Source organism: Taeniopygia guttata, chromosome 1 (genome assembly GCF_048771995.1).
Source record: "Taeniopygia guttata chromosome 1, bTaeGut7.mat, whole genome shotgun sequence".
Taxonomy (NCBI): Eukaryota; Metazoa; Chordata; class Aves; order Passeriformes; family Estrildidae; genus Taeniopygia; species Taeniopygia guttata.
In genome coordinates, this window is record NC_133024.1 from 101325970 (window position 1) to 101350774 (window position 24805).

General features: G+C 37.6%; 1 protein-coding gene across 9 annotated transcripts in view; it reads left to right on the top strand.

The window, feature by feature from the left end:
* CNKSR2 (connector enhancer of kinase suppressor of Ras 2) overlaps positions 1-24805 on the top strand; it is a 204120-nt gene that overhangs the window by 37162 nt on the left and 142153 nt on the right. For all 9 annotated transcript variants that reach the window (XM_030282021.4, XM_072934511.1, XM_072934519.1 and 6 more), the window contains exons 3-4: positions 10307-10509; positions 20432-20519. In XM_030282021.4, coding sequence (XP_030137881.4) covers positions 10307-10509; positions 20432-20519 — 291 coding nt within the window. The remainder of the gene's footprint in view (positions 1-10306; positions 10510-20431; positions 20520-24805) is intronic.

Sequence of the window (24805 nt, forward strand, 5' to 3'; positions counted from 1 at the left end):
GCACAGTGGCATGAGTTCGGATCGCAGCTTCTAATTTAAGATGAGGTTTTTGCAGTCTCACAATTGGCTCCCGATGGCTCCTGGGGGATACAAAATGTTATTGTTATATTGATTTTAGTGGATTTAATTTGAATGTATTGTTTACCAATCAGATAAACCTCTTAGAAAATTTAATTCAGAGGCAATCCATTTGGCTGGACTGGTCCTATACTTACAGGCTTTTCTTTTTTTATTGCATCTGTGAGTGTCTGTCCTGGGTAGGGCTTGCCTTTTCTTCTGATTTGATATTAATATTAGGTGTATTGTTTAGAAGAACATTAAGCCTATGACTGTCCAATATAGGATAACTGGTAATTCAGATAGTGGCTATGCAAGTTTTTTTTTCTTTAATTTTCTGATTTTTTTTGTTTGTTTCACAGTAGTTTGACAGAGGTTTCATGATAGAACTTAGCATGAGTTACAGATAAATGATCCAAATGAATTAACATCTTTTTGGATGCTGGAGATGATGGGTGGTATGATAGGCTATGGCTAGTAAAGTTAATTATGCCTTACAAGCTTAATCCCAGATTGATTTAAAAGTAGGTATTAAAAATTAAAGGATTGTTGCTTCTGCTTCTCCCCATTTCTCTCTGAGTGACCACCTAAACAGTTTGTGGCATTGAGGACAACTGAGGGGGCAGAACCCTTCCCACTGTTTATCTCATCTCTGTTCCCACTCTGCAGTGGAGAGTTTTCCAGCACAGAGTTGCTGTCACTTAGGAAAGCTTATGCAATGTTGATTGCTGATGTGCTTTTTTCCTGCCACCCTTTCCCAGTATTTTTTGGAGGGGGTAAACTTCTGCTTGCAGTTCCTTGGCAGCTGTGGAGATGGCAAGCAGCAAAGCAGCTGCCTGTGTTGCATGCCTGTAGTCCACAGGGCTGCATTTTCTTACTGGGGTAAGGCAGAGAGCCTGAACAAGCATGTCTGGCTGGTATGGAGAGTGCAAGGGACACGCCAGCGGGGGCTGTTGAACTGTGCTGAACGCACAAACTGCCGCAGTAAGAGTTGGGAGCCAGATATAATTGATAACACTATTTAAAGGATGTTCTTTATGGGTTTTTGACAGAAGGTGGGTGGGTGGCTGGCTGTGGTCTCTCACATAATGCGCCTCCTGTCATCAGCACTTGCAACAAATGGATCCTCCAGTGTTTGTGAGCTGATCGGAGGACAAATGGTGGCCTGTGCTATCCATCTTTAGTTGAGTCTCTCTTGGCTGCCAGCCTGCCATACTGTGTTCTTGACAGCAGAGCAAGCATTCAGGGGGTGAGATTCACAGGTTTTCTTTTCCTGTGGTGCTTCAGAGAAGGAGGAATAAAGTCTTTGCCCAGCTGCTGCTGCTGTTATAGGTCACGCTTGCTGGTAATGGTGGGCGTGTGCATCCTGCATACCTTCGCTGGAGCTGAACATGCTCTGGGAGAGGGCAGGTAATCCAAGGAACATCGTTTGTCTCTTCCCTCTCTCCTTCAGACTGTGGAGGTGGGAGCAGCATGTTCAATAGATTATCATGCCTTGGTGCAGCTTTGTGCTTTACAAAATCCATATGTCAGAAAGGGCACGATGAATGAAATGTTGTCTGTGCTTAGAAGAAATAAGCAGTGAATGCCTGTGATGGTATTTTATTGCTGCTAAGAGTTTGTCACATGGTTTTCAAGGTGAGAAACCTTCAGAAGCCACCGTGATGGGTATATGCTGGCAGCATTTCTTTATTTCCAGCAAGACAAATTTCCTTTTCTTGTCTTTCTGTTTAAATTGGGACATGCAATCACACTGGTGGTGTCAGTAGGTAGATTTTTACTTGATGTGGATGGACATTTTTATTCCTACTAACAGAATCGCCCAAAGTAATTGACATCTCAAAACTGGTAGAAAATTATAGACTGAGGAATTGCATGACCAGCTCTAGAGATACAGGAGAAACTACTGAGTTGAGTGCCATGTTTCTCCACTACTCACAGGTAATAAAATATACAGTTGTTCACAGTTACCATTAAGATCTTAGCCTGCAGATTATCCTTTTCAGTATGTGTGTGAGGGTGAAGCTAGTCTAACACTGCTTTTCATTTAGTGGTTAAACAAACAACAGTGTAGCAGACTTCATTGTCACAAAATGTGACAAGCCTTGTTTCTTTTGATAGCGGCTTTAAAAACTGAGTGTGAATGAACAATACCTATAAAATAAATTGAGAAGAAAAGGAGATGATGCTTACAAAAATAGAAATGCATAATAAAGAACAAATTATATAGATAAGGCCATCAGATCACAATACCAGTCATCAGGTTTGGAATGCATCAGGGGATTTTGTAGCACCTGCTACACGTAACTGGCCTGAAGAAAGCAAAGAAAGTACAGAAGTACATTATTCTTTTTCCATCATCTGTTTGTTAGGAGATGGAGTTTCATTTACAAAACTGGGTAGGACCATTTTTTCCCAAAAAACATTACGCACTGCCTGGAGAGCACAAAGACTGAAGACTGCACAGCCAAACATGACTTCTTCCATCTTTAAGAAACAATACCTTGATAAATGAGATGCCAGATGGAGATTCTTTTTTTTCTTTTTTTTTCCCCTTCTCCTAAATATCATGTTCATTGTGTTTGCATGAAGATTAAATTAGTTTAATTTGATTTTGCAAATATTTTTAAACAAGATCCTAAAGTAGGTGTGTTGTTCTAAGAATATTTGAAAAGCTTAAAAAATAATTTTTGGATGCTTTGAAATTTTTCAGTAGCAAAGAACTTTATGAAGTTTCTGTGAATTTGCAAAATAATTCTTCAGGGAATCTTCACTTGTGTAGAATAGAGTTTAGTTAAAAAATAAAACAAAACAGATTTTGCTTTGTAGAGCATACTAATTTCAGTACTAGTTTCATGCAATGTAGTTAAATCTGCTATGGCTGCACAGGAATTTATTGCACACTATATTTGAATCTGTAAAGCTCGGAGATTGCAGCAGATGAAATAGCATTATTATTTGGCAGAGAAAACATTGGTGTGCACTAACAGCATGAAATTACTTATCACTTACCACTAACACAAAACATTTATATGCAAATGAATATAAAAAATAGACCTACTTTACCTATGAATGATTTGATTCCTCTTAAGAATTATGCCTTTTATCTTAATTTCATCTTCCTGCCATTTCTCACACAGAAATCCTTTCCTTTGCACTTATCAGTAGTCAGAACTTAATACTGTTTTGTCAGTAACAGTGAATATTAGACTTAATCATTATGGTGCTAAATGAGGAAGGCTTCATTTCAGAATGGAGATTTATGTATACTGAAGGTGGAATTTACTGTTAGTATTCTGAATGCTCATAGCAGAAAAATTACTTACCGTTTTCACTATTGCCCATTGCAAGTTAAAGTTCTGCTTATATATCATATATCATAATATACATGATTATATATTATATATATATGATTAGCTCAGCCTGAGCTAATCTGACTGCAGTGCAGGAAATCCTGGAAGTCCATCACCAGATCAATAAAGCTAAGGAGATAAAGAGTTTCTGATAGCTCATATAGATCACATTGAAAATGTGTTAGCAAATCTTTTATGCAGAACTGCAGTAAATGCCGTGGTGTGCCAATGGCAGTAAATATGTCTGCATGCAAAGGGTGAACATCCTTCTTCCCACCAGCCTCAAGAACTGGTCATTGATCCTAGATACTTTTTAATTGTGGATTTTTTTTTAGATTTTTTTTTTCTTTCTTTCTTTTTCTTTTCTTGGTTTGGGGTTTTTTTTTCCCTTTGGACTGCTTGGAGGTTTGGGCAAGTATGAAATACATACCCTAGTTCATAGAGTCATAGTGTGGCTTGGGTTGGGAGGGACATTTAAAAAGTTGTAAACCCCCAGTTAAAAGCAGACTGGATAAAAAGAGCTGTTAGAATGTAAAATGTTTTTGAAAGGTAGTGTGTTCATAACAATACTTACTTCCTTTTTCAAAAAATTATTTTGAACTGGTAATTATCTGTTTAAGACTTTTGGAAATGTGTGTAACTGGATATGGAACTGGTAGTTCAAATTATGGAAAAATAAGAGCATTTGGCAGGCTAGGGACAAAATTACATGAGAAAGTAAAAAACCCAGAAAAGTAATGAGCACTTGGTCTTTCAGAGTCTGTTGATTGAATAAGAGAAAGAAGAATAGTTTATATAATTGCTCTATTAGTGCTACAAAGCATGGCCCGGGCTTGGCTTTTTGATGTGTTCCTTGATTGTGGTGTAGAAATGAAGGGCATTTTTCAAGAAAGGAGATAATGATGATGACTGTGAATCTTTCCTGGGTTCTGCAAGGTTAGAAGTATCATGCACCTCAGTGTGTTTCTGAATATAAACATTTAAAACAAATATTTATGCTCTTTGAAATGGTTTGCCTTTTAATCAGTGTGTGTTTAATAATTGCAGTAACTTATGAGTGTCATTTGAGCTATCTGGGGTTTCTGTCCTTTTCTACTTATTCTGTGTTCATGAAACAGATGTATTAGGATCATATGTTGTGCACTTCTAAATTACCCCATGTGTCAGTGCTATTTGAAGGAGAGATAACCTTAGTGTTAACATTTCGAGACGCTGGAGGAAGGGCCGTTAGAAATATATGTTGTAGGCAGATCTGATGAGGTATAAAGTTACATAAGGCACCTTCCATATGACAAGCTGTGATATCAGTTGCTAGCAGCTTTGGGCTGGTAAGCCCTGCCTCATACTTTGTGGGATGTGTTCAGCCAAATGTTTTGGAGAACGAGTTTCAGATCCATTTTCTTCATTTTTAAAATCAACTTCAGAGGGAAACGATGGAACATTTCGTAGTGAATTTCTGTCCACCACTAATTTTCAGATGTGGTTTTGAAATGCCTGCCATTTGCTGTGGTATCTGTGTGATTCTCTTTTGATTATTCGTTTAAAATCTTCCTCAGGCTTTTCAAGAAAGGAGGACCCTATGAACTTTACTGCTTTCAGGTTGTTTGTTTAAAAGCAAATAAGTAATGCATACAGAAAGGATACTCAGGAATTAAGTGTGGAAGATGAAAGCAGTGAAAGATAGTGAGAAAGACAATTAAACTTACCTGAAGTGATTTTAAGTCCATTTCTTAGTAGCCATATGCTATTCTTGCTTAAAACTCCTGTGAATAAGTGAAAAATGACTTTTTATTGCATTAGAGAGAAAACTTATTATTTCATTCTTGTGATAGTTATCCTTATTACTGAGTTACATGGGATGTAATTGAGAAGTTTCACTTCTTTACACATACTTTATTACTCAGTATAGCTATCTGGACTATAAAATTTGTCTTTTCAAAAGGTTGCCATTTTGTTTCTTCTTTAAATGATATTGTTTGTGTGTGTTACAAAAGTGTTTACCAAATTAAAATAAACCTTCACCTTCTTCAGTTTGTGCAGTCATGGTTGCCTTCTGCAGAGGAGCAGCAGAAATTAATCAGTGTACGTGCTCCTGTCTGCTCTGCTGTCTGGTGAAGATACTGCTTTTATTTTCTTCTTGCCCACAAGCACCAGTATTATAGTCGCATCTTCAGTTCCCATCTTGGGTCTTTTCAGCAGACGTGAACACTGGTCTCTGTATGTCTCTTGCTCCACATGGTTTCCAGCAATATGGTTTTCATGCCATTTGTGTCACAAGGTTTTCAGCTTTCTGGGCTGAAGAAAAGACACAGTATTTTAGAGTGGTAGGCAGAGAGGCCATATGTTCATTTCCCTGTCTTGTGTAAGAGTCAAACAGTGTCACTGAACTTGATACAGCATTTGTGCTTGGAGACATAGAGGTATTCATGGTTGCAAAAAAGTTGTCATCGAGACAGCTGTTCTAAGGGATTTCTGGATTTGTTAATAGGACTGTGGTTATGTCTGTGTTGCACATTGTACTGTGTTTAGATGTGAGCTTGGCTTATTTGGGTAGCTGAGAGGCCTTGCACTTTCAATGGGCAGTATAAAAATACCCTAAAGTCCTGGCATCTTCTAGACAGTCTGTCTAAGCCAGCAGAGATTAGTTAGCACTGTTCGAGTTAGGAACACTTTACTTTTCAACTGTGCTAAAAGTGTCAGATGCACTTCCCTGCCAGCAAGAATCAAGTGAATTTAACACAGGAAAGAGATGAGGTCTAAATTTTAATTTTTTTTTTTTTTTTTTTAAATTTAGGGAACAGGGAACACACTACTGAACATTGACCAAGATAGTTAAAGAAAATTTTGCTTCACTTTCACATTTGGTTTGTGAACTCCCTTCCTACTCTTGGGGTGCTGGTGCAAGGATGGGCTTGCAGAGGGACCAGGCTGGCTCTTCTTACAAAAACACCCAGCAAAATTCATCAGTGGTGATTAGAGCTGCTGCTTGTCAGCATGTGAAGAAAAGAGCTACAATTCCTCACTCACACTGTCATATGAAGCCACAGAAAAGTAATTAGCAGGTTAAGATGTCTATTAATAGCTCTCACCACCTTCAGTTCAAACACCTGCTGACAAGCTACTACTCTGTGTAGTTCAGCTTCAACAAGTTCTTGTTTTAGGATTGCCAGAATAGACTCCATTAGAGCTGTTTCTGTTGGAGCAAGGTATCTCTGAGGACACTCTGTGGCCTCTCACTGAGGAAGTGGATGCCTAGACTTGTGTCACTTCTCATAATCTCTACAGGCATGCAGAGATTTCTTTGTGGCTCTTTCAGTGACTGTGAATATATTTTGGCTAATAAAAGTGTAACTTGTATTAGTGCTGGCTAAATGCAGACTAGGGGAAAACAAAGAACTGTGTCCTTTGCCTGCAATTATCTTCTTACAGCGCTTGAAAATAAACACAGTGCATTTCTAACAAAACCGTGTTGTTAATAGTATATTATTGAATATAAAGTGTAATTCAACTTGGTAGTTTTTATTTAAGCGAGCTTTTTTGTAGTATTAGAACACACAGCTCTGGTTGCTTTTAATGTGGGCCAGAATTATTAGTGATAAACAAAGTGAGGATTTTTTTTGCTGGGCTTCGGCTTTAGGATCCTTCTACTTAAATGCTTCAATAAACACAGCTACCCTGAAATACATTTTGCCTGAAATTTATCTCTGTATTTTCCATCTCTGGCTTTATCTGTATGATACTACAGGTGGAGGCTTTACCAGTGTCAGTGCCATCCTCATGTAAGACTGAATTCACATTGGCGCAGTGTTTTATGTTCACACACACCACACACACACACACACACGCACATAAACACATATTTGATGAATATGTGTGAAAATAGACTTTGAATCTGTTAATGCTGCCTCTTCCTTCCCTCATAACTGATGGTGAAAAAAGGAAAAAGAATGTTGCTGTAGGTGGCCGTCACTTAGATATTAAGAGGAAGCCACTAAGGTTTTGTAGCTGATAAAGAAGTGTATACATATATGCAGCCTATTTTCCTGTTGTACAAAAAATTTTGAGTGTTGTTTTGCTTGGTCTGCAGTGTTCAATATTGCAGATTTTCTTTTCTTCTGGTGCTTGACTTTATGGTGGTACTGGAGGTTTGTACACTGCCTGCCAGGGCTCCCGCTGGGGTGGGATGGACCACCTACACAGGCTGGGAACCTGCACCAGCCTGTCCGAGCAGGTGAGGTACAGACAAAGAGGAGATGGCAAAAGATGGGGAGTTGAAATAATCTGGGGTTGTTGAGGACCTTTGGGGTCCCACCTCAGCCTCAGAGTGGTCTCCCCTGGCTGTGGCCCTGTGTGGGGCATGGCTGGGGTGACAAGAAGGTGCCTGCGCTTGTATGGCACCTTCCACACCCACCCCCCATCTCTCCCACCTCAGTTTTATATTTGGATTATCAGACTCAGCTCCTTAGGAACAACCTGCTGAATGAAGAAATCCAGCGTTTCAGTGTATTGGAAAGAAGGCAGCCCTGTGGGAAGGCCGTGGCTGGCCTGCAGCCTGTGGTTTTACCCTGTGTGGGGGTGTGAGTGCCATGTTGCTGGGGCTTGCTTGTGGCTGGTCTTTAAGACATTTTTAGTGATTTATCATTCATCAGAATGTCTTTCATTTGTTTCTTCTTCCATTAATTTTGCCAAAATGAGCTAGATGCTCAAGAAGCAGAATGAAGTAAGAACAAACTATTACCTTTTTCAGACTTACTCCCCTCACTCCTTAATCATACTCCCTCAGCCAGACCACAGAAAGCTGCAGAAAAAAAACAGATGTATTTTTATCTGATGTTTATCTCTTTACTTTGGATTGATTTAATAAGTTATTAGTTATGAGCCATTTAGCTGCATAACAAAGTACATTTTTCTTTTCAATCCAAATTAATGGTTTTAATCTTGTAATTTTTTATTTATAACCTAATGCTCTCTGTTGTATAATTGCTCTTAAATATTTACATGGTGGAAAAGCCACTGCCCAAACATATAATTTGTCTAATTGGGATTGATTGTGGTGGCAGGGGACAGCATTGAGAAACATGCCTGCAAAGCCTTCCTTGCCCAAGATAGGGATGTTCACAGAAGTTCCAGTAATTGTTTATGAAATGCAATCTTAGTAATGGTCAGTGCCCCCTTCAGCCAAGTTCCAAAGTGCATTTTCTGCTGTGGAAGGATGGTTGTTACTTGAGCAGCTCCCTCACAAGGTGTGCTCAGTTTACAAGCACACAGAGCTGGCTGGGAGGTGACAGACGAGCTGTGTGCTGGAATCTCTCCTTTTACATCATGAGCCCCCCTTGGCGTAGTAGTGGATGTTGTGGGAGGGCTGGGGGCTCACTGGGAATGGCTCCAGTATAATGTTCCTGCAGTTCCTGTGTAGTAAAAGAGGATTAAATTAATTTAGTAGATGGTTTGGATTGGGAGCATGACAACTGCTGTAAATAAATAATCACCATCTCACACCCTGCCCTCCAGTTCTGATAGAAAAAAGCCTAAGGTGAATAAGCTTCAGCAGTCTTAAATTAGCATTGAGGAGTGTATCTCTTCTACCATCTCTCCTTGTGGACAGATCAGCAGGGGAAGCAAATGAGGGGCATGGGAGGAGAGCTGGGGAGGTCACGGCGTGTCATTAGGAAGTAGATTTTCCTGTGCGCATCTGAGGGGCTTTGTGCATTCTACTTCATCATTTGTGGTAGGAAATGGTCCATGTTCTGTAACGAGTCAACTGAGCAAGTTGTCAGCACCCCATGCTATCATCCTGTGACATGGCTAAAGTGAGAACCTTCAAAATTCCATAATTCTCTTAGAGGAGTACAAAACTCAAGTCTGTGCAACTGCTTATTCCTTTGCAAAGGCAAATAAGTCCTTTTTGTAATAACTCTATCACTCCTTGTGTGTGTGAGGAAAACAAATCTTTTACAGAAATGACAAATTGCTGATGGTACTATATTATATTGTAATTGAACATTAAAATCAGGGCATTCTTGAGTGCTGTTTAGGTAACATTTGTACTTTTGAAGGATTTCCAGCTATTGTTTGTTAATACTGTTTGTTAATATTCCTGCATAATTATTTCTGTCTCTTCTGCACAAGGAATGTAATTTAAGGAATGTAACTTTGTTAAATGGAAACAAAGTTTAAAAGTTGACTTTAAACGAGTGAAAGAGAGGTTGAGCAGGGCGGCAGTGTGTTCTCTGGTCTGTGGTTGTAGTGGTCCTTGACTGCTGAAAAATTAAGTATGCTAATTAACTTAGATCTCTGAAGCCAACAAAACCAATTTAGTGTCACACCATGTTCTTGCTGCATACTTATGCTCGTTGCAAGGCCTGGTGCCAGGTGTGTCTTAGGAATTATTGTGAGTGTAGACATGGGATACCGATCCCTTATCATCAGGTCTACAGAGAGAAGCCTCTGGTCACGGCCAGGTTGGATGGGGCTCTGAGCAGCCTGCGCTAGTGAAAGGCGTCTGTGCACGTGGCAGGGGTGTTAGAACGAGATGATCTTGAAGGTCCCTTCCAACCCACACCATTCTATGATTCTGATGATCTACTGAGAGTGATGCACTGCTTTGAAAAACAGTTTTCCAGACTAGGTTTTCTGTTTGAGATGTTTTTCTCAGTACACTTAGAATAAGCTAAAGGATCACTCATAATTTTGCTCTTTTTTTTGTTCTCTTTTTGTGCATGAAACAGAACATTCTATACATTTAAAAACTACTGAGTGGGTGTATTTCTGCCTTAATTACTAGGAATGGTTAAGTTTTGAAGTAGAAGATCAGTCTTGCTGTTCTTAGTTCTTCTGTTCATCTATAAAGCTGACTTTCTTTTCTTTTTCTTTTTTTTTTTTTTTTCCCAATGCAGAACTATGGTTTGGAAACAGAAAATCTAAAAACCCTTTCTCACAAACTGAATGCATCTGCCAAGAATCTGCAGAACTTCATTACTGGGAGGAGGAGGAGTGGTCACTATGATGGAAGGACCAGTCGCAAATTACCAAATGATTTTCTGACATCAGTAGTGGATCTGATTGGAGCAGCTAAAAGTCTTCTGGCTTGGTTGGACAGGTAAAATCTCCCAAATGTCTCACAGGTAACCAGATCATGCACATGAGCCAGCCCCAACTACTTTACAGAATGTAAAATAGAAACTGAATGGAAGCAGAATTCATTCACATGTTACAAGGGGATGTTTGTACCAATTTTTTTTTTTTTTTTTTTTTTGGTTAAGTCAGCGTTCAATTCAAATTAGCTTTTCAATACAATACCTCCAAATGCACTGTGACCCTACACATATATACGCAACACATATAAGCAACAGGATGACATCATTAGGTTATATATGTTTTTTTTACTAAATGTAAAGCAGCAATTTAACCTGCATAAATCAGATTCATTGCTTTGATTCTATCAAGTTCACAAAACTGATCATACTTTCCATTTTATGGATGTCAATATATAATTCCACAGTGTGTGTGTACAAACATGCATATTGTGTTTTAGGATTTTTTAAATAGCAGTGAAATAATCTGATTTTCTAGAGGTAATGCTCTACACTTTTACCTCTGTTGCCTACCCTGACGTATGTGGGACCAGGACTGAAGTGCTTTTGCTACGTTTGTAGTGACTTTTTCCAATTATAACAAGAATAACATTTAAGATGATCATTGAAATTCCTAAAGTGATTGAAATTAGTCTATCTTTAAGTCTTTATATAATATATCACAGTGAATTTTCATCAGAGAAAATAAAATGCTTATCTTGATTTAAAGGTGTATCTTATTTTGTTTCCAGCAGCTGAAGTTTTGTTCAGAGTATGATCTTTGTGTAACTTTTAAAATCCAACAGAATTATTTAATTTTACTGTTGTGTGTTTTGTGTTTCATTTTTCTGAGGAAAACCAACTTCTCTCCCATAAATGATTTCTATATGAAAGGCTTAGGTGAGGCCTGAATCTTTTCCACTTCTTAAGCTGGAGTGCAAGCTCTTTGGTTGTTTGTTTGATGGGGTTTTGAGTTCTTTTTTTAATAGTCTGTTATTCAGAAGTAAATTTCATATACATATATACATACATTTAACACATTGAAGAACAATGGGTTTTTTGCAACTTAATATGAATTTAATAAAGGAAGTTCAGGAAGAAGGTAGTTATTAATGCTAGAAAACATCTGTATCTGAGGACTGGTGTGTTGCTGTAGTACTGTGCATTACATGTACTTTTTCATTTAGCTGAAATGAAATGACAGCTGATCAGACCCAGGAATTCCAAAAAGTCAAAAATGAGGGAAATTATGGTGGTATCATGCTTTCAGCAATGCTGTCTTGAGTGTCCAAAGAAAGCTTCAGATTTCCAGGAAAGTCCTTTTGAAGGTCTAAACACCTGGTTCTAAGAAATGTTTTCTAAAATATTTTAAGAATTTTCTGATTTATGAGCATCTGGATGTATTGGTAAAGTTTGTTCTTCCTTATTCGCGCACACCCCAAATGAGGATGAAAATAGGCTAATAACTACATTTTTCTCAGGAAGTGGGAACATCTGGAGATCAATATGATTATTCTTGTATACCTTCTAAGAAAGTATTGGGGCCACTAGGGGGAGATAGAAAGATTTTAAAAATTGATTAGTAAAAGTAAGGAACATGGATTTAATTTTATTATGCACACCTGTTACTATCAAATCTACCCCAAATCTTAGTTTTTTTGTTGTTTTCTAGTACCAGTTGCATCTTGGGTTGTGAGAGGGGAGAGCAAACCGTTAGGATGAATGAAGCGGCTGTTAGGCTTGTCACCCCATTGTAACAGCCCTGCTAAGCTGCCCCTAGGCAGTGGCTTTGAGGTCATGTCTGGGAAAAGCAGCAGCTCCAGCTTGCTTAGACATGCAGTGATGTGGGTTTTACACGTACAAAATGGTGGCAACTCCATACAGGCTGTGCTTCACTTGTTGCTGTAGTGAATGCTCTGTTTATGATGTTTCCGTGGGACATTTAAGATCTTGAAGGACTTTGTTAGGTCTGGCACAATTATCTAAAGGAGTGTGAGAGTTGTGATTTGCTGAGTTACTTTCACTGTAGTTTTGCAGTGCTACTGTGCAGGGCCAATCCAAGGACACTCTTTGTTCAGGTCTTTGCCTGGAGCAGTCCTACTTCCAGATGTGTGTCAGAAATTGAGTTTTACTGAAAATTAGGGTAGCTTTTATTGCCAGGCTTTAAAAGTTATTTGGCTTAGTTTCATTTATGAGCTGGAAAACTTAATAGAGAATTCTATTTTCAAAATAAATTGTCTGACGATTTTGAGGAGCATGAAATAACTCTCCAATAACATGCTGTAAGGAAACTGTTATCACACTGATACATTTGAGCCTAATTTTAACTTCCTGTTACTTTCTCAGACCACAGAATGAAGTCTCCTCTTTCAGCAGACTTCATAGCTTTAAAACCTTTTGTTTTATACTTTCTCTGTAATCTTAAAATTCTTCCAAGCGAGTTTCTTGACAAAATCGGTATCTTGAAAAACCATGAGTCTTTTATGAAAAGGTGATGCATTTCTACTTGACGCTTAACATAATTTAGACAGATAGAAACCCACACTTCAGGCTATAGCAAGAAACTGCTTACCTGATTGAAGCAACTTGGCGTTGAAATATCTCCTGTGATACTTCTCAGGAATTACAGTCAATCAGGTCTTCTAGACTTCCAGATAAATCACTGGGGTTCTGTTCAGTCTTTACTCCTGTAATTCATGAAAGTTGTATTCTTTGGAATAGTAATATATGTCACCTTTCTTTGTCTTCCTTCTTGTCTGATGTGTCAGATTCCTGGAAATTCTTCTGCCTTTTATAGGGCTGATTCAGTCCATCCCAGTGAGAAATATTTAAAAATGTGTAATTAAATTAGAACTACTGTGGATTTGCACTATGAATGTATTGCAATTTTTTGGCATAAAGCTATTTCTAACCTCATGAATGTATATTTCTTTCTGTGCACTAGTATGTCCAGTACTATCTACACATTTAATTGGAATTGAAATTAGGCATATTTATTTCTGCCATTCCTGATTAAGATTTCATTCTTAGACCACGCATTTACAATCCACCTGAAAAACACTTTGTAAAATGTTGCTTTGTGTGTGGATGTGATGGTATTCACTGTCTCTGTAATTTCTGAATTATGTATACATTATCCATCCAGAGCTTTTTCCATGGTGATCTAAAAGCAGCATGAACACTTCAAGGATTTGAGAGCTGCAGCTACTTTTTCCTGTTTTTAACAAAATTCTGTTAGGATTTTACCATGTTACTTGTATCTTCAATGACACCAGTGAAAACCTCTCAGTTGGCTAGAGGGAAGCATCAACTGGAAAGTAATGATACCGTAGAGATCCCAGAAAATTCTTCTGAGTCCCAAGTTTAGAGCATTTACTAATGCTTATAAGTAGCTTCCTCTCTGATTAGGACACAGCCAGGTCTTGTACTGTACTCCCAGCTCATTTATTTTCTACTAATTTGCTGATACCTATTGGTTGCAGTACTGAAATCATGACGAGTCCTGAATGAAGGACTCATCATTCATCCAATAGATTTTCTCCCAGATCTTAGCAGACCACCTGACAGGCAGACAGAAGGTTGTATCTTCTTCAGAAGCTGGCACAACTTTGAGTGTTGAGTTTGTCTCCTAAAGAGTCAGAAGCTGCTGCAAAGTGAAGACGGCCTTGGGAGCAAAAAGATTTTACAAATCCTTTGAGCATGTTATTATTCCTCTTCAAGTCCCACTGTAAGTCATATATTTTGCTTTCATGGGACAGCTGGATTTAACAGGTACAGCTCATTATTGTAGTCTTGACTGGGAAGAACTGTATTGTTCTTTGTGGAAAAGGAAGGATCCTTGGCAAACCTGAAGTGAGGTGACACTTGATGACAGCTTCATGAGCTCTGTCTCTTCCCATTTCTCTCCTTGCAATCCCAGCACAAACTTCTGGTGATGTCGTCTTCCACATTGTTCATGGTTTGATATGTTCTCTTCATTCTCCTTCACCCCACTTCAGTTTTGTTTGCCAACCAAAATCCCTGGAAATCTGTATTTCCTGCAGATTGCACTAAGCAAGAAGAGAATTCTTAGTTTTGCTTCTGGGGTTCTTCCTGTCTGGTCTAGTGTTTGGGCCATATTATCTGAGCAAGGACTGTCTATACCATATATCTGGTGCAGCATCAGTAGAATATTTTGGATATTAACAATAGGACTAATACCTGTATAAACTATAAGCGCAGACTTAGTGAATAGGAGTGAGGAAGGGTTGGTTTTTTTAGGACTATGTGAGTTCTCATTAAAGAGACACTAAGATAATGTGGTAGGTTTTTTTTTTCTTTTAAGAATTTAAGAAAATACAGTCAACTTCCCATGAGATAACTGCTACATTTTGCGTCTGTTGTTGTGTCACAGATTTTATTGATCGTGAATTAGGATTTGTCAAGCACCACTGGATTTTTCTAGAGTACTGTTTGACTCAGCCATCTGTGTGGGCAGAGATTCAATATGTCTTTCACAGCAACTCTTCTGTAACTCCTGTTTTTCATACTAGCACTATCCCCTTTTTGAAAATAAAAAACTTGAACTGCTGCTGCAGATATCACTGCAGTCTAAGTAGGAGAAACAAAGAGATTTTGTGGAGATAGATTTTCTATTCAAGACTTTCAGTGCTGTGGCCAAAGAAAAGCTAACAGGCTGACAGTTGTGCATCAGTCTGATTAACTTACCACTGCTGTCTGAACACATAGTACATGAACAAAATGGAAAAAGAAGGTGCAGAAAAAAACCTAACTGTAGATAGAAATCATTGATTATATAAAATATATGGTAAAATTGCTGACAGAAGTAAAAAAATGTAAACTTTCACAGTAAAAGGCCTTTTTGACAAGTCTAGGTCTGCTTTTAAGGTGGTCATTCACAGAATAGTGGGGTGTAATCCTGTAACTTCTAGACCTCAGGTGGGCAAATTATTTTGGTACGGGCATGAATTGCTACACTTCTGTGAAGCAGTTGTATCCATACAGAAATCCTATTAAATAAGAGTAAAATCTGTTTCTGAAGTTAAGGACATTTGAATACTTCAGTGGCTGACAGCAGAGCAGGCTCTCCAAGCCTTATGCCATGGGCTTTTTAGGGTGATGCTTCAATGCATCAGAGAAGTGCAGCCTGCAATGATGTATATGCTCTTGGTTTATGAACAATTCTGGGTGTTCAGGTTTAGCACACCCTTTAAGTCTGCATTATGTAAAGCATTGTAGTAGGAGAACATTCCCCACTCCAAAATGGATGTCCTTCTTTTCACCATGGTGACATACTCAGTGCATACATTTCCTTCCATTGTAGGTAGAATGTATTCAGCTGTATTCAGCTGTGTTTCTTTGTCTCGTTGTTTTTGCTGAATGAGCCCTGGTGATGTTTATGTTGTGACTATTTTGTAGTTTTAGTAAAGAGGCACATTGTTGGTAAGCCCATAACTTCTTACTTACACAGAAAGTGTTACTGGTTTAGAGTCTCCTTTATTAGAAACTTCATACAGTCCTGTTGGCTGTGCTTGGTTATTACTTCTGTATTATTTTCCCTTAATGCTATATGAAGAAGACAGATGAGGCTACAGTGTATGAGGACAAAAAAGCTGATAATGTGGAAATACAGAGATAGGGTATGCATCTCCTTCACAAATTTTAAATAGTTTTAAAATTATTTTTCTTCATGTGCAATCAATAGTTATGACTATTAATAGCTGTTGAATTGTATTATTTTTTAATTCTGTGATGGAATTAGTTGTGCTATGTTAATGTGACTGTTTTTTCTACCAGTCCTTCAGGGTGGTTTCATTAATGAAAGTTTGATAATATAACTTATATTTTCATTCTGAAAGATGCTGATACTGCTAAAAATGCTAATTAGGTCTCAATTCATAAAGTATACACATATGGATGTGTGTTGTAGCCTACATTACATGTATATAAACTAATTCACATTTCAGAGGTGTTAGATTATTTATGTCAAACAGTGCTTTAAAAAAGTGTGAAAAGAGCCAGTAGCTTTTTCATGCCTTGTCTTAGGAAAACCTTACATCCTATATAGATCAGTGCATTGAAGTTGATTTACTTTAGTGTTAAAAAAGAAAATAAAAAGTAAGCGGCAGTGTTTTTTTCCCTGTGGATGAAGTGTTTCAAAGCTCTTCATCTTGCCCTGGTGTCTCATAAGGTAAAGGTTCACAATGTAGGTTTGCATAGTGGAAAAGTTTTGTGGTTCCCACTTTTCCAGCTGTATTCATGATCACAAAATGTCTATGAACTTAATTATCCTTGAAACCTATTACCCACTCATTTGTGAAAGTGGTTTGAAAATGAATAATGGCTTCAAATGTTGGAAAGGAGAAGGATGGAGAAAATGTGAGACTAAAGGCAAAAAATACCCTGAATGTGTTTGCAAAAGCATTCATGTGATTGTGTAAATTTATTTTCCTTAAAATATCAGGTGTAGAAGGGTTAGACAAATAATCAAAATGGAAAACCAGCAGAGGTTTGGAAGAGGAAATGAGTGGAAGGGGCATGTGGTAAGCATGCTGTGGAGCTACAGAGGTGTTTTCATGTGGGTGTTGCAAAGAAAATCACAATTTTGAAAGTAGAGCAAACAAACTGCAAAAGAAACAGTAAAAAATGTTCCACAAAGAGGGAAATGTGTATTGGCAGTATCTTGGAAATGACTATGAGAGGTGAGACAATGAGACACTGAGATTGATGTTACAGCAGGAAGTGGGGCAACATGTGGCCCCAGACCAAGGTAGTTTTTTAGTTCTGTTTAACATTAAAAGCACCGAATTGGACAGCACGTGTGTTGAAAATTGCAAGTTCTTCTCAGGGAATTTTCTTAACTGGAGCTGTATGAGGTACTTCAGACCTGAAAGACCTAGGGACTGTGAAAAATGTGGCTTTGAAAGAAAAGCATATAAATTGCAAGGTGATAGAAGGATTTTTTTTTTTTTTTTAGTAGAGAGAAGTTGTCTAATTAAACAGGGAATTTCTTATACTTGGTGTGTGTCTTAAGGAGGAAAGGGTTTTAGCAGCCACCTGAAGTTATAGTATATGTAGGCTTTATTTGCATTTATACAAGTTGATTCATCTATTCACAGTCAATAATATTGTGTTGTATTAAAATTATAAACAGTGGGCATATTGCCAATGAAGATATTTTTTGTCTCATGTGAAATCCAGTCGATGATCCTACAGTGAAGTTTCTGTTGGTATTTTGATTTGAACTGCTGGCATGTTGTTACATTATGTCTTGCTGCATTTTGCCTACTGAAGTTGAGGCTTGGGATGGAATACCAAAATACGTTTCCTTTGGAGACAAATATTTGGAGAGACCCTTACCATTTATCCAGTTGCTTACGTAGTAGTGGCTGTGTAATCATGCATGCAGATTGCCTCCAGGGGTGTGCTCTGAACTGCGGATGGGGAGGAAAGGGAATTGCAATTTTACTGGTCCAGTTTGCAGCAATACTCCAGAGAGGCATCAGTAAAAATCGATGCAAGGAAGTTAGTTTAAGAGCTACAGAGATCTGCAAGAGTTTAGGTTTTCTGCAGGAGTAGAGTTTATATAAAACATAGACCTACCTCCTTATCTTTTTAAGTTGTGAAGCACTTCTCAAAATCTAACATCTTAGCTGTTGATTTGTAGTAGTCTTCTCCCTCCTGCAGACACACTTGCTGCCTGCTTGACATGCTGTTGCCAGTAAATCTTCATTGTAATTTAAATGTGACTAAAATGAGCAATGTCTCAGTCCAACTGGCTGTTCTTTAAAGTCAACAAAGTTTATTTGGGGCATTTCTAATGATCTTCACTAAGAGTAATGATGGTAAAAAATACCATTGTTTTCCTCATGAACCCTGAAAACCTAACTAAATTACAAAAGTATGAGGGAAGATGATGCAGTATTAGAATCACAAAACCTACTGTGTGATTTTGTTTAGATAAATGCTGGAGGCTGAGAAATGTCAAATAAATTCCAGTTGTGTAATTTCAGGATCAAATTGTATTAACACCCATACTTAAAGTAAAATAATACCATTTGCTGGTTTGAGTCCATTAATCTTCAATAAAAGTAAGTTCCTAAATGAACACGACCTTTTTAAAATCAAGGTTTGAGGTAGATTTCAGAACCTTGATATTTACTATTATGGAAGGAAAATCAGCAGTTTTGTACGTCTTGACTAATGTACTTCTTTAAACACAATTATCACAGAATACCCTGATTTAGAATGGATCACAATCACTGAGTCCAACTCCTGGCCCTGCACAGGACTCCCCAAGAATGACACCATGTGCCTGAAAGCATTGTCCAAGTACTTCTTGAACTCAGTTATGGTTCCATAACCAAGCAGTTCAGTTACCTTTCATCCTTTAATATGCTCATGTATCTCCTGAACTTCAGAAATAATCTTTGGGTGTGTCCATGGGTTGGCCTGCTCTAGTGTGTACCTACTGTATGGTTGTAATATACTGCAGAAAACTTGGCTCTGAATTGTGAGTGTATGTCTCTGTCCAATAACGTTCATAAGGCCCCTTTTGGAACTTACCTTAGCTCCCAGCTTCTGTATTTTCATTTTGAAAGCGTGTACTGGTTTCCTCTTTAGAAAATAAAGGCAGAAAGTGTATGTCCTTGTGTGATGTGTTCTATAAAATTAGAGCTGGTAGACTTAATTAAGCACCTCAGAGTTAATTCTGTCTTATCAACCATCAGAGCTGGATGGCAAGCACTAGAGAAGAAAGAGAGCATGAGATGAAACTGTCAGAGATAGGCGAGTTCACATGGAGTTATTAATGGACAATTCCAAATCTGTCTGCACTAAAATTTCAGTAATTCTGTGTTTAGAATTACTGTAATTTAGAAACCTGTTAGTACCAGTAGAAACAGAGTATTTACAGCTAGCACTTGGACTTGTTTATAACAAAGTTCTTTGTGCTGGAAATGTCTTCAGGCTTAAATAAGGAAGGCATAATACCAAGCAGTGCTGTAAAACTCCTCAAGGAATATGCAACTGTGTGTGAAGTGATGAAAGAAGCCAGTTGAGGAAGGGATTAGTCGCCCATCCTAATATAAAAACTACCTCACTAGCACCAGCTTTTTTTTGTTTGTTTTAAATGTTTGAAGCGCAGGTATATTAGGAACAAATGCTATCGTTGTGATGCTAATAATGCCCATAAAATCCTTATTTGAAACACTGATAAAGTCAAGCTCTTGACTCCTCTTAGAGAAAATAACAGTCCTGCCTAGTGTTTGGCTACTTCTTGAATAAAGAATATAGGTCATATATATGAGCTTACAGTTTGAGAGGCTTATAGAACACAAATTAGATGACTGCCAGTTTTGCTAACAAAATGCATTTTAGCAGTGCCTCTAGAAAGCAAGCAAGTTTCCAGGTAGACAAGCATTTTAAACATCCTAATGTGAAGTTTTTAAAGGCTAAGACACACGTAGGTAAGGTCTGTGAATGTTGGATTGCACTGTTCATTTCACTAAGCAGTGCTGGCTGTAGCATAGTGTGTGAGAATGTTTGGTTGTGCTTCCACTTCTCAGCATTCTTTGATGCATCTCTGGCTTTAAATGTTGTTTCCCCCTCTAGATAAAGATTCTACCCATTCTGAGTCCCTCTGCTACTTCCACCAGATATTAGATCAAATCCCAAGAATCCCAGTGAATCAGCCAAAAGCTTCTCTGATCTCATTCACATCTGGACACCGTTCATATCACAGGAGGAAGTAGTGCCTCTGGCTGTCTTTGTAAGGGTATTCCCAAACCATTGCAGAAGGTCAGCTGGGCTTCTGGGGGAGTAAAGGTAGTCCAGAAGTAAACTGTTAGAAATAATGTTTTTATAAATGGAATTTCTGAAAGAGGAACTTAAAACTGCAAGTGGATATCTGCTAGTGCTATTCAACTTTTTTTTTTCTTTTATTTTTAGATCACCTTTTGCTGCTGTCACAGATTACTCAGTAACACGAAATAATGTCATACAACTCTGTCTGGAGCTAACAACAATAGTACAACAGGTATGAGACAGTCTGCTTAGCAGTTTATTTTTTCCTGAACTGTAAATGGCTATTACTTTCTTCCCCACAATTTTGTTTAATACTGTCTGTATCATTGTCCAACCAAAATAAGGGAATACTAGTATTTAGTAAATGCTTTTTAAAAATTCTGTTTTCTGGTTTTGTAGTACTAGTTTGTGTTGTGCTATGTATATGGCTCTGCATATCTCAGCAATAATATTTATCTTGGGTTCTCTAGTATGAAATAATCACTACAAATTGAGATAACTATTTGATAATTTGCATATTTAATTTCTTACATTTTGTCTTTAAATTTTAATTACCTGTCTGGTTCAAAGGATCTGTTTATATTGAACTTTAGTAATCCTTTCTTTCCTAAGGTTTGTATCATCTAGACACCTGTTGAAACATGTTGCCATGAGGTGGTTAGAATATTTTGATTATATTTTTGTGTATCCTGCTTTCAAAAAATCCAGAAGTAGTTACTGAGAAGTAACTTGCTTAATGAGCTTCACTGTGGAGTGCAAACCTGAGAACCTTCCCCACCCACCCTTCTGTGTGAGGGTTTGGGCTGTCTCTGTGTCTGCTGTTCTGGTGAACTGTAAACTCTGTTTGCTGCCAAGCAGAAGTTTGAGGGATTGTTTGTACTTGAGAAGGTAGAATGAAGAAAAAGGGAGAGAGTGGGCTAGGTAGTAGGAGCACTGAGGAGACTTTCTGGTTTTCACAAGCATCACACCAAACTAAGAAAAACTAAACTTCTGACCCAGCTGTCCAGACTGGTCATTTTCCACAGTGGCTGTGCATCATTGTCCTTAGATAGTTTTTAGATGAGGGAAAGAGCCACCTGATCAATTTTCATGTGTCCCCTATTAATGAGAATGTGGGTAAAGTAGCAACCACGGCAGTATTTCCCAGGAATTAGGTCAGTATCAATTCATCTGAAAAATTAATCCCTATCCATGATACTGCTAATTCACCGTGGTGTAGGTTGATATTTTTCTAAGTATATTTTTCAGTGTGAATGAGAATAAATGTTACTATTTAATACCTTTGGAGAACACCATTTTTACCTTCTCCAAAACCAAGATAATTCTGCAATCAGAAAGCAGTTCATGAATCCATACTTTGAAGTAAAAGGGAGCATTTATGTACCTAAATTTAAGCATGTACTGAAATTGAATTGGGCTGTATTCAGAAGAACAATAATGAAAAATTCCATTAGTAGTCTCAAACACATGTAGTTTGAGCTGTACTTAAATGCATTCTAATGTAGAATTTCAAAATTAGCTACTGTTTTTTTAATATGTTCACTGAACACACTGAGAATCTTCATTGTGCTTTCTTATGGCTGTAAATTAAATCTTTCAATATCACCTCATCAGGCGTTTTTTTCTGTCTCAGAATCTTGTTTTCTTTTTTATGCAAAGTATTATGTAGTACCTTACTAGCTTAGGTTTTTTTGTAAAAAGTCTACAGAAGGCAAGGATGCAATTTTTCTTTTTAACAGTAGTGAAAATTTTCTTATAATGATTAAAGGTATTTTTTAATAACTTTTAACTTTTTAAAGAATTTTGTAAAATTTAAGAATAGAACTTCAGTAGCTGAGTTCCATCAGGATATTTTTGCGTTGTTTAAGTTACAGCCGATGCTTAGATTTATTAACCAAAACAAAAAACCCCAATTCATTAGTCAAGATGAAGAATAAAAAGCACTAAACCTAAGGTGGCTTCTTTTAATTGTTTTGCACATTTTGAAGCTAATTGTAATACTGTGTTTCTGTATAGAATTAAATTATATTGGGTGTCCCCCTCATTATCAGAGCTAAATGGATAATGAAGCAAAAGGACAGTATTGTATCACTTTCATAAGGATGATGTCTAAGAAAACCTATTGAGTGTCTATGTTTTAAATTATGAATAATTAGAAAAGTTGGAGTTAGAGACAGATTTTGGCACAAAATGTGGGTAGACACATACTTTGTTTTAACTCTCAGGTTTTCTCTGTGTGTTGCACATTGCCCAAGGCCTGACAGGCCCGTGTGCAGTGGATATTTGCCAGTGAGAGCAGGTCCCTCAGAGCACTGCAAGTTATCACTGTATCATCTCTTTCTGTGCAGCTGCTTTATTTTGGCTTAGGTTTTTTTTCCTCCCCCTTAGATTTTCAGATATTGTTTCACAACATCTTCTGCAAGTTTTGACTCTGAATACTGTCCTCCTTGCTGATGGCTTCTCTAATTCGGGGCTTGCATTCTTGTTCATTTTCATAATAAACTCTTCCCTTGCAAAAAAACTGGAGGAAAAAAAAAAAGAATTTAAAAAACAAATAAATCCACAAGAGTATTATTTTTGCTACCATTTCCTTGCACTCTCTCTCCTACACATATCTGCCTCTCAGTAGGAATTGAAGACTGAGCATTATCTACACTTTCTGTTTCCTCTGCTACGCATTAAAATGGCCTGTTGTTTCTTGATGGTAGGGGATAGATGTTAAAGAACTATGGGTGGACAGGTTGTGTGTGTGTGAGATTGTTTTGGGTTGTGCTTTGTTCCCATTTGGTTCATTAATGAATTTAGATTTGTGTCAACAGAATTATTCCGGTCACAGATGCGGATCAGGAAGAACATGAGAGCATGTCTTGATGGTGTTCATTAAAGTCTTGCTGTTGACTTAGGTAGTTGGGTTATTCAGCTTCAGAGGGTACCAAGAACTGGTTCTTTTGAGTGTGCTCATTTTAGTTTAGAAAGGTAGCAGTAGCTACGCTGATAACTTTAGAGAACAGAAGATTTCTTGCTTTCTTAGGCAATCTGTAGATAGTTTTTATTTTCATTCTCAATGCTCTTATTCCTTAGGAATTCATTAAGGTTTCACTAAAGAAGCTTTTTTTCTTTAAAATGGAAGCCCTGTAAATCTTGGTAATATCTGAAAAGTAATTTTTTATTGACTTTGTAAGTTATAAGACAGTTAAAGAAAACTTTGCTGCTGAACACACTATTTCTTTTACTGCTCTTTAATAGTGATCATTAGTAGCCCTCATCACATATTTGTTACTTTCCTTAATCAGCTTTCACAATGGTTTGTGGTGTTTATTTAATTTTAAAACAAGATGTTTATCTTGCAGCTTTAGTGTCTTGTGAGATTTACTCAGGAATATGCTGCAGTAGAAGCATAGCTATAGGCCTGTAAATATTCCTTTAGAAAAGCTTCACTGCATTTAATTCTCTGCCTAAAGACCTCTTTGAAGAGCTGTGGTGGAAGCAATGCTGTGTAAGCGGAGTGGAGATGGAGAGCAGTCTTGCATTGTTGGATCTGTCTTGCATTGTTGCCACAGAGCACACTTCTGACATCAGCTGTCTCACTGCAACTTCTGGAGGTAACCTCAGATTTTGGATGACACAGGGTGAGAACCTGAGTGATGCAATTTGGGAGGTAGCAGCCAGGATGGAAGATAGCAAAGAGACCAATATAATCCTGCACAAATGCACTGTCTGGACTTCATGGGCACCTGTGATTTTGAGCTGAAAGCTGTGCTGTAGAGCACACAGAAGTGCACTGGTTTAACTGAGAGTTTTGGAACTTTTTCCCATTTAAAGATATAAAAAAGAAAGCATCCGTATATCTCTTGCCCAATGCACACACTTCCCATCCTAGCGAATACTTCTGTTGGGCTTTTAGCCATGGCTGGTTTTCAGATGAAAGAAATTGAAAAGGATCACAAATTATTTCTTGAGAAATGCACTATTTTTTATGGCATTGTGGATTTTGTAATCACACAGCTGTAAACTCAAATGTTTCAAATGTTGTTTCACTGAGAAATGTAAGTAGAGGCTTGTTTTCCAGTTAAAAGGATAAAATGGAAATTTACCTTTCTAGCTCCCCTGCTCTGACTCAGAACCCAAATGCAGTGATATAAAGTGGTTCTATTCATTAGTTAAGGACAGTGTCAAATTCATGAATAGAGAAGAATAATTAATATCCTGAGTACCAGTCTTACAAATTATCTCTCATATTTTCTATCACAATTCCTCACTTTTGTTTTTAAGTCCTAATTATTAAGGACTTTAAGGACTCACTAAATATAGCTTAAAATTTTAAAATGTCAGATCATACCAAATTGCTAATTACCTCAGGTATCTTTAGCTAATAAAATTATTTTAATAGTTTAGTGGTGTGAAGCTGTGATTGGATCATCATTAAAGCTGCTTTGCACCTCCAGATTATCGGGATTTTCAAAGCAACATATGTTTGCTGGAGACAGTTGCATATTCCATTTTAAAGTTTTTTATTTA